The sequence below is a fragment of the Penaeus chinensis genome, chromosome 25, assembly GCF_019202785.1.
Source record: "Penaeus chinensis breed Huanghai No. 1 chromosome 25, ASM1920278v2, whole genome shotgun sequence".
NCBI classification, from domain to species: Eukaryota; Metazoa; Arthropoda; class Malacostraca; order Decapoda; family Penaeidae; genus Penaeus; species Penaeus chinensis.
Genome location: NC_061843.1, coordinates 8,273,185 through 8,288,184, shown reverse-complemented (window position 1 = coordinate 8,288,184; position 15,000 = coordinate 8,273,185). Strand labels below are relative to the sequence as shown.

The 15,000-nt window shown below is 38.9% G+C and overlaps 1 protein-coding gene across 2 annotated transcripts in view; it reads right to left on the bottom strand.

Moving 5' to 3' along the window:
- LOC125038693 (potassium voltage-gated channel unc-103-like) overlaps positions 1-15,000 on the bottom strand; it is a 102,725-nt gene that overhangs the window by 57,160 nt on the left and 30,565 nt on the right. For both annotated transcript variants that reach the window (XR_007116067.1, XM_047632258.1), the window contains exons 4-7: positions 13,809-13,847; positions 9,181-9,201; positions 2,210-2,364; positions 1,711-1,831 (exon numbers count right to left, since the gene is read on the bottom strand). Coding sequence is in view for 1 of the 2 variants with exons in the window: in XM_047632258.1 (XP_047488214.1) it covers positions 1,711-1,831; positions 2,210-2,364; positions 9,181-9,201; positions 13,809-13,847 (336 nt within the window). In the remaining variant the exon portion in view is untranslated. The remainder of the gene's footprint in view (positions 1-1,710; positions 1,832-2,209; positions 2,365-9,180; positions 9,202-13,808; positions 13,848-15,000) is intronic.

Sequence of the window (15,000 nt, the reverse complement as noted above, 5' to 3'; positions counted from 1 at the left end):
AGGAATTTGATGCAGCTCGGGGTCATTACATTCTTAGGTCAGTCTTATTTAATATTAACTGAGAGGGAGGTATGGGGGAGAGAGAGAGAGAGAGAGAGAGAGAGAGAGAGAGAGAGAGAGAGAGAGAGAGAGAGAGAGAGAGAGAGAGAGAGAGAGAGAGAGAGAGAGAGAGCGAGAGAGAGAGCGAGAGAGAGAGGCAGAGAGAGAGAGGCAGAGAGACAGAGAGAGAGACAGAGAGAGTCACAGATACACACACAGACAGACAGACAGAGAGAGAGAGAGAGAGAGAGAGAGAGAGAGAGAGAGAGAGAGAGAGAGAGAGAGAGAGAGAGAGAGAGAGAGAGAGAGAGAGATGGAAGGAAAGGGATAGAGGGAGAGAAGGCAAAGGGAGGGCAAGATTGTGAAATAGAAAAGATGAAAAGAGAGAGAAAGAGTAGGGAAAGGATAGGGAGGGGGTACTTGACATTCTTCGCGGCGACACGGAGGTAAGTATTCATGTCAAATTCCTATATTGGCTTTAACAATCAACACCATGATGATACGTGAACACTACAGTACGTGGACAAGGGCAGTGACATTATGCTTTATCGAACTGTCAAGAGGTATATCATATGCTCGGATGGCGTATTACTTTTGGTGAAAAATAGACGAGAAGAGAGAAATATCTTTCTCCTCAGGCAGAAAATAATCATACACTTGAACTAGGAAACTCAGAGAGAGAATCAGTCTTGTCTAAATACCTCTCGACATTCCAAAGCGGGAGTGACCGCGTGTATTTCTTTTCTTTCTTTCTGTTTTTTATCAGAGTTCCACATTGTCCAGCGACTTACATCCCATCAACATGAAGAGGATGGTGAAGACCTTCTCCAGGTCGGTAGTTGGGGAAACGTTGCCGAAACCAACACCAGTGAGGGCAGTGAAAGTGAAGTAGAGTCCCGTGATGTAGCGGGACTGAGGGGTGAGATGGACTTGAACTGAGAGATAGGATGTACTGAGATTGAAAGGAGGGGAAGGGGGTACTGGGATCCACTGAGAATGGCACAATGAGAGACGATAATGTTTGGGAAAAAAAAGAAAATTATGCAGTTAAGAGGAAACGGCGTCGGACGATGAAACAAAGGAGAGTCAGTAAAGTTAAACAGGGGGGAAAATGTACTAATCCAAAAAAATCATACATCCCATATATTTGATGTCAGCGGTAAAGAGAGCAGGTAAGTAAATGTGTATTTGAAACTATAGAAGAAACATGAATCCAAAAGCGAATATGAAAAAGTTGTGATGAAATCTCTATAAAAAAAAAACACTTCACAGAGTGCTAAAGGAATGGGAATTCTGGGAGACATATTGTAGATGCTGAAATGAGGAATATTTTTCTTACATTTTCTTCAGTTTTCAATTTTCTACCCCTATACCCAATACCCTATGGCGCACCTTCGTTTTTGGCCGACCTACGACCACAGTAAACAATCAGAAATCCTGCAAAACATCCAAGTCTGTAATGGTTTGTTCTGTGGCAGGACTTCTGACCGCTACTGTACAGTGCATCTACCTCCCAGGTTTGCACCTCGCTTCTATACATGTTTATTGATTTTTATTATTTTATCATTATTATTATTATTTTTTTTTTTTACTAACCCTGACACTTCGTCACTGGCCAACGATTGTCAGCCTGAGCGAGAAGTACAACGAAAAGGAAATGTTGACACTCACCCTCAGCGTCGGTCCGCCCGTACTATTACTGTAGTAGTACTGGTGCGTCGCGTTGGCGAGGTGGTCCAGCCAGCCGATCTTGTGGAGGAGCCCTGGCCGCTCAGCGTTACCAATGGCATACCTGTACGGGGTGAGAGGAAGGGAAGAAAGGGAGAGGAGAGTTAGAAAATGAAATTCTTATCTGATCTCTGTAGGCCAACATGACGATTCCATGAAAACGGTTTTTAAATTTGAATTTTAGTTGGTCCATGTACACCTACACGGCAATTCCACGAACAAAAAGGATACAGTAATTGAATTTCAGCTGTCCCGTGTGTACGGTGGTTTCACAAGAACATTCATTCATGACGTAGAAGTAGGGAGGGAGACATTTCATTACCCAGCCCAGGGAATTTGAAAGGAAATATTTTGAACTTGACAAGATATCTAATCGTATTCAACAACGTGAGGAATATGCAGTGAAATATTGCGACCGCAGGGAAAACAAGGATCATCTTACCAAATACACGCGAGCCAGTGGGCGATGAGCGCAAAGGTCGCCATGAGCAGGAGCAGGACAGCCGCGCCATATTCAGAGTATCTGTCGATCTTCCGTGCAACTCTGACCAAACGGAGGAGCCTCGCCGTCTTCAGCAGACCGATGAGGGTTGTGGTCTGGAGTTCAGGAACGGCAAGACAATCAGCAGCGGTCTTTGGTGCGGTGTACAGACCAATACGCGAAGTGTGGTCTAAGGGCGCATGAGGTCACCACTCAGCCAGGTCATGAATGTCATGCATTTGTTAGGACCTTCTTGGCATGGCCTCGTGGCACTCATCAGGCACTTGAAACCATACCTCACGTGATGGCTAGATAAAAAAACACTATACACTACTTTCATAGTGTCCTTAAACTCGGAAAGACTGGGTATAGTGCAATTAATAATGGGAGTTTAAAGTTAATCCTTCTTAGTTAATCAGTACTGATGGAATATGAGTACAAACAATAATAAAATTGACTTCTTCCTGATTACTCTGTTCATGTATGCTTATCTACTTTGCTACAGCTATAACCTTTATTCCTTTATCAGTTCTGATTCATAAAACACTAAAACATTTTTTTAAGATAGTGAAATGCCATTAGGCTATATTATATCTGGACAGAGTGAAAACTAATGGCAATGAAAATACGTATAATACAAGATGCAACGTTTGATGTATTGGAACTGGTTATCCAAAGAGGTGATAAATACATAAAAGTTCTTTAGAGTGACTGATTTATGACACTAACCATGAGATGAGGATCAAGGCCAATGGTGCAACAGTACCACATGTCCTTGACTGCAAGTTGCAAATGAATGACTTATAGGAAGACAGATGAAGGCAACTATAGTAGCTTTAAGTACTCATAATAATGAAAGAAGTAAAACCTCCCACATAGCCTAGGGAGGAATACATGCAGTATGGTTATTATATCATTACTGTATCTTTATCTAGTACTTATTTCCGCTGATCCATTCATCAATAATGTTCTTATGGAAATTATGGTTCAACTGAAACAAGCTCTAGTTTGTGAAGAAACGGAAAACTTTTCTCTAACTGTATGTTGACAAAGTGACGTATATGGTGCAGCAGATAACACGTCACTTTACTCTATCTCGTGTTTGGGTTTAGCATTCAATACTGAGTGATAATTCATGACCCTCAGGCAGTCTGTGGTAGACATTCTGGGCAAAAGAAAAGTACTGCGGTACATGTAACATTTTTAAAGGTTACTGAAGAGGGATTCATTTAAATACTTGACTGATGATGTCTACAATGGTAAAAGAAGTATAGGACTTCTATAGGACTTCCAATCCTAATCTACAAGTTTTACAGCTTTAGGTACTACAGTACTAGGATATTCAAGCGATATCAGTTAGTCACATTGGGTACTGACATGTAACTGAGTGATAATGTAAGCTTCAAGGTGATACTTATCAAAGATTAGTTTTAAACAAAGTCTTCAGTGTTGTGTTGAACCATTTTGGACAGCTATCTATGTTTGTGTTATTAAAAGTTTTTAATAGATGTGGAAAGTTGCCAAGAAGGGAAATACCGGGCCCTTAAAACCTTTAATTCTAACTTTCTGCGACATGCCCGTGCTAAAAGGATAATATTCGAGGTCACCAAACACAGTCTGTCATGAGAGTATAACACTTGGTCGGGAGCTCTAGGGGCTACGGACATATTCATTATACGATGAGCATTTTTAAAAATCTATTGGATTCTTACCACAATTTTTGGATGAGGTTTGAAGAGAGACACAATTATTGAAAACAGCAACGAAAACATTCAAGTGAAAATTCGCAATGACAGACTGGGATTGCTACCAAGTGTAAAAATAGGGAAGGGTGGCCATACCTCATTGTTTTATATTCCATTGACAAAGTACCCAACTTGAACACGATCAGTGACAATATAACGGATGCGTCCAGAAAAAAAAAAGAATAAATTGAAGACAAATTACTTACCAAATTAATTGCTCATAATGAGATTCGATTCGACAGGATTATCAACTGACAGACGCGTGTAAACAAAATGACTTTCCTGGACGCAACCGATATTGACGAATAGATATTCTACAGGAGGGTAATTATGCCCAACACATGTGGGTTTCTTTTTCCTTATATAATTTGAACAATCTCTGGTAGTCCGGGGCATATTATTCTACACATTCATAGATAGTGTTGAGGGTTCTACTTGGCGAGCAGAGCAACAGAAGAACAAGGACGCAAAGAGTCAATCGAAACCTGAATTGAAAAAAAGTGTATACGAAAAAAAAAAGAGTATCGGTATAAGAAAAATGTATAGATGATACAAAAAAAAAAAAAAAAGCTCTAAAATAATCCATGTCGTTAATCACTATTTTTTCAACACTAGAAAAGAGGGAAATTTGTTAACAACTTGACTTCTTGCGAAAACTTTCTTTTAATTTCCGAGTTATATTATAGAGACTGAAAACCTACAAAGCTCTTCCTGCAAGTTATTGGCAGCCCATTGCAAATTGAACGAAGCCTGCTGCAATGCTCTAACACATAATTTTTATAAAACTTTACCAAGTCCTAACAGCCTTTCTCAGAAGTTTCATCAGTGCGTTCGAAATTATTTACACTGCGATAAAACAAGTAAAAACAGTAAAAAATAACTTAATGTGAACTGACCGCAAAACAACGATCGTGATGTTAAATCCTTATCTATTTATTTGGTCTCCCGTTTATTTATGTTTTGAACAAGGTCTCCAGTGGGGTATCCTAACCAGAAAAAACTCTCTTGCTAAGCACCAGTAACGACCCTTTGGCTGGTCGTTATCACAGCAAGCGAGGTCTGTATTGCTCGTAGGTTAGTAATGAAAAAGTAATAAATAAAAAGACATTTATTTTACCTATCCCGCTGGCGAATGACTAATTATTCACTCCATGACCTATGCTCCTATCTTTTTTTATATACATTTATTATTATTTAAACGAATTTACCTATTGTTACTCAGCAATATGTATCTAATTGAAACATTACTAAGTACCCCTTGACCTTCACTAGACAACAATTATCACATCTGACTATCGCCCAACAGACACCCATGCAAAATGGTCTTATAATTACAGAATAGAATGTCTCTGATGTTGGAAAAAGACGGAAATTATATATATCACACGTTTAATTATATGAATCTCATTATCACGTTGCTAATTAAAGGGCAAAACTTCGTTTATAACAATACTGGTTGTTATTCCATTGGCCAATTATCAAAACAAATCAATTCTGAAAATGACAGTATTGTAAACGGCTTCTACCTTTTATGTGATCATTGATATCAACCTAAAAATGTATTACTGACATCTATTTGTTTGTCATTAGGCTGCAGATGTGTATTTTAATCTATTTTCTAACGTATGTTCTCTAACTAAGGCTGTAGGATCTTTTGAACAGGAACGACATTCTTCTGTTATTACACACACACACAATCCTATATATATATATATATATATATATGTATGTATGTATGTATGTAAGTATATATATACATATTTACATTCCTATATATACATATATTTAATATATATATACATGTATATATATATATGTACCTATATACATTTATATATATATATATATTTATATATATTCATAAATATACACACACATATTTATATATATATTCATTAAAAAAAATATATGTATATGTATATACATATGTATACACACTAACACACAGACGCGCGGGCGTGTGTTTGTATGTCGATGTTCCAGTAAAACTCTTGCTTTCTTAAAGTGCGTTTCCTGAATGACTCAAGCCAAAATTAAGATCCAGACGATTTTAACTGACTGTTTCAACATCTTGAATAATTTCCTGCAATGCAAACAGATAACTGATCTACCTAAGCTATCAACGAAAACATTTGCTAGAGTATTTAACTGCAGCTTATTTTACTCTGTAATGGTTCTCGGAACACATGGTAATAAATCATGGTTATTTCCAAGAACAAATCAACAGCACACGAGAGAGAGAGAGAGAGAGAGAGAGAGAGAGAGAGAGAGAGAGAGAGAGAGAGAGAGAGAGAGAGAAAGAGAGAGAGAGAGAGAGAGAGAGAGAGAGAGAGAAAGAGAGAGAGAGAGAGAGAGAGAGAGAGAAAGAGAGATAGATAGATAGAGAGAGTGTGTGTGTGTGAGAGAGAGAGAGAGAGAGAGAGAGAGAGAGAGAGAGAATAGAGACACACACACATACACACAGACACACACACACACAAAGAGAGAGTGAGAGAGAGAGAGAGAGAGAGAGAGAGAGAGAGAGAGAGAGAGAGAGAGAGAGAGAGAGAGAGAGAGAGAAGAGACACACACACACACATACACACAGACACACGCACACACACACAAAGAGAGAGAGAGAGAGAGAGAGAGAGAGAGAGAGAGAGAGAGAGAGAGAGAGAGAGAGAGAGAGAGAGAGAGAGAGAGAGAGAGAGAGAGAGAGAGAGAGAGAGAGAGAGAGAGAGAGAGAGAGAGAGGGAGACAGAGACCGACCGACAGACAGACAGACAGAGAGAGAGAGAGAGTAAAAGAGAGATAGTAAGAGAGAGAGAGAGAGAGAGAGAGAGAGAGAGAGAGAGAGAGAGAGAGATCCAACAACGGCTGGCCACGAAACAACACAAGTACAGTGTAGCAGCAAATTATAATTTCGATGTCACAGAATTACGCTATTTGAGAAGAAAAACTTTTTTTTTTTTTTTTTTTTTTTTTTTTTTTTTTGTATATATATAGGCTCTAGCACGTAAAAAAAGAAGAAAATCAGACCATAATTCTGTAATTCACTAAGATATAAGTCAGCATATTCACGCATAATTGAATACACAAAGCATGCACCACTTTCGAAAGATTATAAACGAGTTTTTACACTGTGCAGCATAAAACATCATTATCTACCAACTTCCGGAAAAAAATAAAAGAAAAAAATAGGCCTATTCACCATATCACTAATCTAGCTGTTAACAGAGTACGTTAGCTGCTTTTCTTTGAAATATTTGTCCAAAAGCATAAAATTTCAAGCTCAAATTTGATAAACTACTGGTACTTTTGATAATACAAGACAAAGACTCAAGAACTCCTACTTTTGATTACCTAGATTGAATTCCACATCTAACTTTAATTCAGTAGATAAAATCATACTTTAAAGCATCCGATTTTATGCGGAAACAAGCCATCTAATAGACGAGAAAAATAATTATAATAAGCTGTCATGATATACTATACGGAAGTTTCAATTTTAGAACCACTATTGGCGCATCTGTCCGATAGATGATACACTTAAATGAAAAAAGAAAGAAAAGAAAACAGATCTGTTTTGTTTGATACCAATGTCAAAATGCAATAATTTGGGTATGAACGATGACCAGATCTACATGTAGGAATAAAGAAAAGCGAACGAGTTTGCCCTAAGGAAAAATATTTCCATAAAAAATAACGACGTTAACAACAACTGCTCTGCAAGTGAAAGTGAAAGCTTAAAAAGGGTCTGTCCGCTGCTCGCCATGAAGGGAGAGGGCGTAACAAAAAGGGTTACCAAGCCAGTTAAGATTCGGCTGAAGGAAAAAAGGGACAGACAGATATATATAACTACATGATAAATACGCGGTTGTAATCTCTGTTTTAAATCAGGTTTACATAAAGCCTAAGAAAAATAAGGAAGAAACTACGCTGAGACAGGCAAGTACCGACACAACTACGAGCCACACTACATCCTGCGCAGAGCAGCGTGAGAGGACACCTGAGGCCTGAATTATTTCTCTGACAGAACAATGCGTGCTGGATCTCCCGCCCTTCCGTTCCCCCAGCGGCGCCCACGGCCGGAGTGCGCAGGCCACCACGGCCGTGCGGCGCAGCTTTCAGAGGCGCGGAAAGGGCCAAGGGGGAGATCGCATGAGTATACTTCTTCCACTGATAACTTTTCTCAGAATTTGTGCCCCGCCCCTCCTCCATCGCCCCCGACGCATGGAACTGAGATGCTACCCAAATGGCGTCTGAACTCCGTGATGAGAACGAGCGACGCTGGTGCAAGGCCTAGCTATTTGGTCGAAGGACGGAAGGCACTCGAAGGAATGTGATCTTTGGCTTTAGGAACAAGTTTTACTCTTTAGTGAGCCAGGCTGAGAGGCCCTGAAAGTGACACATGATGCAGCTAGTGTCTGTTGTTCTGCCAGGTCTGAGACAGAGGATGGACACTACCAACGTTCACCGAAATACTCCAGGTTATGTAGAATAATATGGCTACCCGAATTACCTTCTCATTTTCCTGGATTATGCATGGAAAAGTAAGAAAATAATTAGTATCTTTTTTTTTTTTACTTCGATAGCGACAAGAGGCAGGGTCAGGCCAAAGATGAAAGAGCGAAGCAACGGGTCAAAATCTTGCAGGGAAAATGTTGACCCGATGCCTAGCCATGCACTGCTGGCAAGAAGCTAGCACGTCTCCGTAGACTGTAGAGCACGGCGCATGCGCAGTCAGTTACCCTGCTGAGTCCTGTGCACCCTTTCAGGATCGTCGGAAATGCAAAATAATGATTCGACAATTATGGAAATAAAAAAAATAAAGTTTAGGATAAATACAGACAAACATCCGATCAATGTCAAACAGGGTGTCAGAAAACCTAGCAGGGATTTCATGGTGGATCTAAGTGAATGATTTAACTTAGTTTGGGAAAAAGGTGAACTACATTGTCATGATTCTGAAGTGGCAAACACATTTCGTTGTGCGACCTTTGTGCACAGATGATAAAACAATAATGTAGTTTACCCGTTAACAGGTGCAGTATATGGCTTAACTATATGGGTGAGGCAAACATTGTGATCCTTAAGTAGTGATTAATTTATTAATTAGTACGTAATGGATCATGTTGCATGTTGCACATAGTAGGTGTCATGAATCACATGTGCAACTCATGAAAGCTTGATATGTAATTTTACCTTTTCATCATCTGCCTCCTGCTGAAAAATGTCAGAAATACAATTAGTACATTTCAGACATTGACAAACTATTAATATGGCGAGAGAAGTGTGCTCGTAAAGTATAAGGGAAAAGAGAGAAATACTAGAGAGACCCATGTCGAGCGAACAGCAAAAACCTCGTTTTCTTTAGCCATTACTGTTCACTTTTTTCATTTCATTTTCCCTTTTTTAAATTTCTTCTGTTGATTCCTTCTTGCTACTGATATAATATTTCTTTTTTTGGTCTTTAGTTCAGTGTATTATTGATCCTATTATCGTTTAAATTTTCTTCTTTGGAATTATTATTGAAACTATTAACGTTTTTTTCCATCGTAATCTGCATTTGATAATGTATTATCTCCCTTCTGTTTTTTATGCCCCCTGGATTATTATAAATTAACATTATCACTTCTAACTCCTTCTTTTTTCCTATTCTTTTACTCCCCGACTTATTATAAATTACCATGACCATTTTCTTTTCTTTCCTCACTTTAAAAAAATATATATTTTTTCCCCTCCATGTCTCTCGATTTAACGGGCCGCCAGCAAACGGGAAGCAAGGCCACGGTTTTATAGTCAGAGATGCATTATCTTTACAACCTTATTATCGTAATCTGAAACATTTTTGGTTTCGTCTCAACTCTGCTAAAAATATGTACGAGGGGCTTAGACAGGGGAAACGCAAACAAAAGTTTAACTAACGCAGTGATAATAACAGAGTATCATGGCTTTCTTATCATTAATCTCATGTTTATATTCATCATCTACATCATGTACCAACCGTGAAATTAGGGCGGGAAAGTCATTATCCTTATATTCATACTTGAGGTTAATTTTCCTACACATCAAAATAATTTATATTCCACTCGTATCACAATGGCTTACAAAATTCAACAGTTCACCAAAAAATACATACCAACTTATCTTAAATCTCTCCGAGCGAAGATTTTGAATAATCTCTCGCTACTTACATACAAAACGTTTTTTTTTTTTTTTTTTCTCTCGCTAATAAATCAACGGCACTTGAAAAGGTTTGATAAGTTCTGACATGAGTCTCTCTTCTCTCTAGACCACTTGAATGTGCCTCCTCTCATTACAGGAAAAAAGTATATATACATACGAACTGTACCTAGCTGTGAATGATAATGCTATAAACTAAACGTTACCTACACACACACAAAATAAATAAAAATGAAATAAAATAAAATGATACAGAAGAGGGTTTTCACCTTTCTTCATATATATATATATATATATATATATATATATATATATATATAATTCAACTGGAAAATAATTCTGACATAAGAGATTATAGTACCCCTATCTTTACACTTCACTGGGAACATATCTATTGAAGGGAATAACCGGCCATGCCAATTAACATATATTTATATATCTAAATATCTAGAACAAAGTATGCCTTCCTGCGTCACTAGAAAAAATATAAATAGACACATAAAACATAGTAAATGTGGTGCTCAGTCATATCTCAATCTAATATAAATGACAAGGTGATGACACTTTCAAAGTCGGGCATGTCTAACTTTTGCTATCACAATAGAACACGACATAGCTTGAAAAGTGACAAGCAGAAGGCATTAACAAGAAAATTATAACCACTATGCTTATGAATGGACATATATTCATGTATTTGTGCACAGAAAATAAAAATAGTAATAATCTAACTCAAAATATTTCATCATCATAATACATATATATTTTTTTTCATTTGATTTGCAAACATCCTTGCAATGCAAAACTTATATGAAAGAATTACCAACTGATTGCTGCTTTTCGAGGTAAATAAATGGTGACTGATTCATAATTATACATTAGTAATGTTATTTTTTAAAATCATTAATCGCTGAAATTTTATAGAATGAATATAGTTTAGTTGAATTCTTATGAGAATTAACCATATATTCTGATAACAGGTTTATGTTCCCAAATTTTCAACTAGAAAAGGAGTATACATTACCTATATTTATCATGAAATATATTTACGTCATATTGTGAATTAAAAAAGATTTTGTACCGAGGCAGTTATCGAACTTGTAAAACAAAACACTAAACAGATATTTTTTTTACAACTCCTGGCATGCCGTAACACTAACAAAGGTCACGATAACTCCATGCAAATTTTAGTTAACAAAACAAAAAAACGTAAAAAAGACAACACGTGCTTGCTTGATTCCAGGGGAAACCGTCATCAGTTCCCTGGCTAAAAGGACACCATACAGGAACACATACAAAAAAATAAAAATAAACACCAAAGAGAAATATATAATATTAGAACACCATAGTCTCTCGAACATGCTCAGACTGGTGTCCTGATATCATATTTGTAACTTCAAATGGCTCCAGTTGTTCTTGATAGCATTAAGCATTTTTACCCCAAGATGGCCAAATTGGTCTTGACACTGGAAAACGAAAATCTGATTTATTATATTAGTTATTACATATTGTCTGGGGAAAATGCGGAAGATATTTCTATCCTCATGATAACTAAAACCGGGATGCCAGTACGTTGAGATACAACAACTACGAAAACCGGGAAAGTGTGAGGAAAATCCCTAAAAATTACAAATATTTCTGGTTCCACAATAAAAAAAAGGAAAGAGTGGTCTTCGTATGCCAGTGTATGAATGCTTGGTGATTTAGCAGCCAACAGGACATTGTTTTAGGACTTGCAAACGGAATCCACAACAAGTACAACACAAATAAGCAGATATGTTCACCCAAGCATCACCATCAAGGCACCGAATTCCAGTTTTGCATTCAGACTCTTACAATGAAAAAAATACATGCACTTACAGCAAAAATACTGGGGGTTGGGGTAAAGGGGAGGGGGAGGTGGGAAAGAATTAGTATGTAAAGGAGGAAATTACCAAAGAACATATCAAATAAAAAAAAGAGACAAATTGTCGGCAAGTCCTTGTGTTCCTAAGCCGATTCTCTGTCTCATTGTGATCAACTAGGCAAGGTTTGTTGAGCTTCTCGGCCAGATGGCGTGAATGAGGGCGAGAGAGAGAACGAGAATGGGGTTAAGATACGGGTCGAACCACAAGGGGCAGTATAAGCCTCAGAGTCGTCGTGCGGTCTTTAGGATTTAGGTGATCACCAGCAGGATGGAGCGGAACCACGGCCAGGTGGTGCCGCGATTTACCAGAAGGGCAGGTGGGGTAAACAGCCATTGTGCTGGTGCGATCGCCACTCGTCGGTAGGTGAAGCCAGCACCGTTGGTAATCACACGCACACCTCAAGTACCATCAGAAACTTGTTCAGGTGCGAACACAATCAAAATGTAAGGCGTCATTGACCCCAAACAGGTAATCACGCCAAACAAAGTGCTTGTGTCATCAACTAACAAAATGGTCTGATACAGCGAGGTGTTTAGTGTGACCACGACTAGGTTAGGTGTGACGTCATCCAAATACCAGTGAGATCAACAGCGGGAATGATTGACCACAGCCATGTGGGTGGCGTGATCGCTAGCAGTAAGAGTGGGGTTGAGATCAAGATACATGAGATGAGTAAAGGTGAGAGAGAGAGAGAGAGAGAGAGAGAGAGAGAGAGAGAGAGAGAGAGAGAGAGAGAGAGAGAGAGAGAGAGAGAGAGAGCGAGAGCGCGAATGGGCGAGACATGAGCATGTGGCCGGAGCCGTAGCAGGCTCGTGCATGGCAGGTTTTGTGATCATTTGACCGGGCACTCGCACACAGAATACAATTGGTAGAATAACAAGTGTCCTTAGGCTGTGTTTGGTTTGATCTTAGTTTTGTCTTCTTGTTTAGACTGAGATTTACGTTAGTTCGTATTATCATTCAAGGGGGTTATTAATTACTGTGAACAAATGTTATTGCTATGAGCAGCTGTAATCAGCGTCCATGGACATAGGAATTTAATTACACATCATTAGGAGAAATGATTCCGCGATCGCTTGATATAGTTTTAGATTATCTGTTTTTTTACTGATGGTTTATATTGTTAACAAAGACAATTATCAAGCCATTCACTACTGGATAGCACTTGCAAAGCTTTGGCGTCAAGGAAAGATAAATTAGGATGTAAATTTTATCGAATATTATGATAAAACTGCTGTGCACACTTTCTAAGGATTTTATTAATATTTAAGTAATCATTATCTCATAAGCTAATAGCATTTGTCAAACCAATTTCCTTCCACACATAATCATGTGTCGCACTGGGATTAGGAAACAAAAGAGCTGGCATGTCCGCATTTATTGCAGACGAAGCTTAGACAATAATAATAATAATAATAATAATAATAATAATAATAATAACGATTTTTAAAAATGAAGAGATACATAAGACAGACCTACAAACACAAGAATTCAACCAGTTGCTTTGTGGTGTGGTCCCTTGGGATTCATTTACCAAATAAAAATAGGTCCTAAGTGCAGCTATGATCCAGGCAAGTCAGAATAAATGGCGTCGTCAGTGCAGTGGCCTGGACTGTTGGTCGCAGATCAGGCAATTGGTAAATCTTTGAGGCGAGTGGAGATGTCTCAGTATTCTTTTTTTTACTTCTCTCTCTTTTTTTAGTAGTAATAATTACATATCCCATTTTTATCTGGAAAATTTACCTCTAAATCTCTTTCTGCTGTTGGAGTAGAAGTGTGAGGCTGTGGAGAGGGTAAAAAATAAGGTTGTTATTAAGGCTCAAAAAACAACACCACCACAGGAATGAAATCTTACTATACATACATCAACACTTAGCGTAGGGTTCGGGGTCTGGATTCAGGTTAGGAGAGGCATGGGAGACACATGTAAACACGGAAGGAGGGAAGAGGGATGGAATGTATAGGAAAAGGGTGGGAATAAGGGAGACAAAATAATGATAATAACGATAATAAAAGAGAGAGGTAGAGAGGGGGGGGGGGTACGGGAGGGACGAGGCAAGAAATAACGCCAGAAACGTTAACCAAAGAGAGGAAAAGCCCGGAGATATGGCACTAAATAATAATCAAGTAATCTAAAGAAATGTACATAAAATGAATTGAGAAACAAACCGTACAAGATACCCAACAGGAACATAAGAACAACATACCATATCAAATAAAAGGTTCAAGGTACAAAGTCGAGAAGGGCTATAGAGGCAACAAGAGGTCGGAAGGTTCAAGCCGCTTACACATATCCTTTTACAGTTATTTACAAGAGCGGCGAAGAGCGCAAGGTCTGCGGCTAGACACAAGGGCACGCTCCCGCCGTCCCTCTGGAGGAGGCTTTGGTCTGTCCCTTAAGGGTTCAAGTCAAGGTCAAGTACTAGTCATGGCGGTCAGGTAGGAGTCATGCAACACGACGGCTGCATATCCTTTGCTTACCTCTGATGCTGCCTGCAGGAAAGAAGAGAGGAATAAAAGTAAAATGGGGCTCATGTCCTGACCCTCCACCGATATGGACGAAAGATCGAGCCACTGCGGGTCTGATCTCCAGACCCGAGTGGGTAAGAGACAAGGCTGAACGAGCTCTCTTTCACAGCCAGCTCGAGGCACACATCCGGCCTTCCTCCGAAATGGGAGCATGAGCTATGCCTGGCTATGCCCGGTGTCGCTTCATCTATACATGCGAATAGTTTCGTATTGCATGACAAACCACAGAACCGCCATGACAACCCGTTCTCCTCGAAGAACGCCGAGTGAACCAGCCAGGCATACCGTCCTGCCTCCATCTTGAGTGAACCAAGAACCACGAGTGTAAGAGAGCCCGTCCCATGACCTTACTCTCTACATGAGTCCTTACACATTGTCAAAAACAAGTGAACGTGCTATTCCAAAG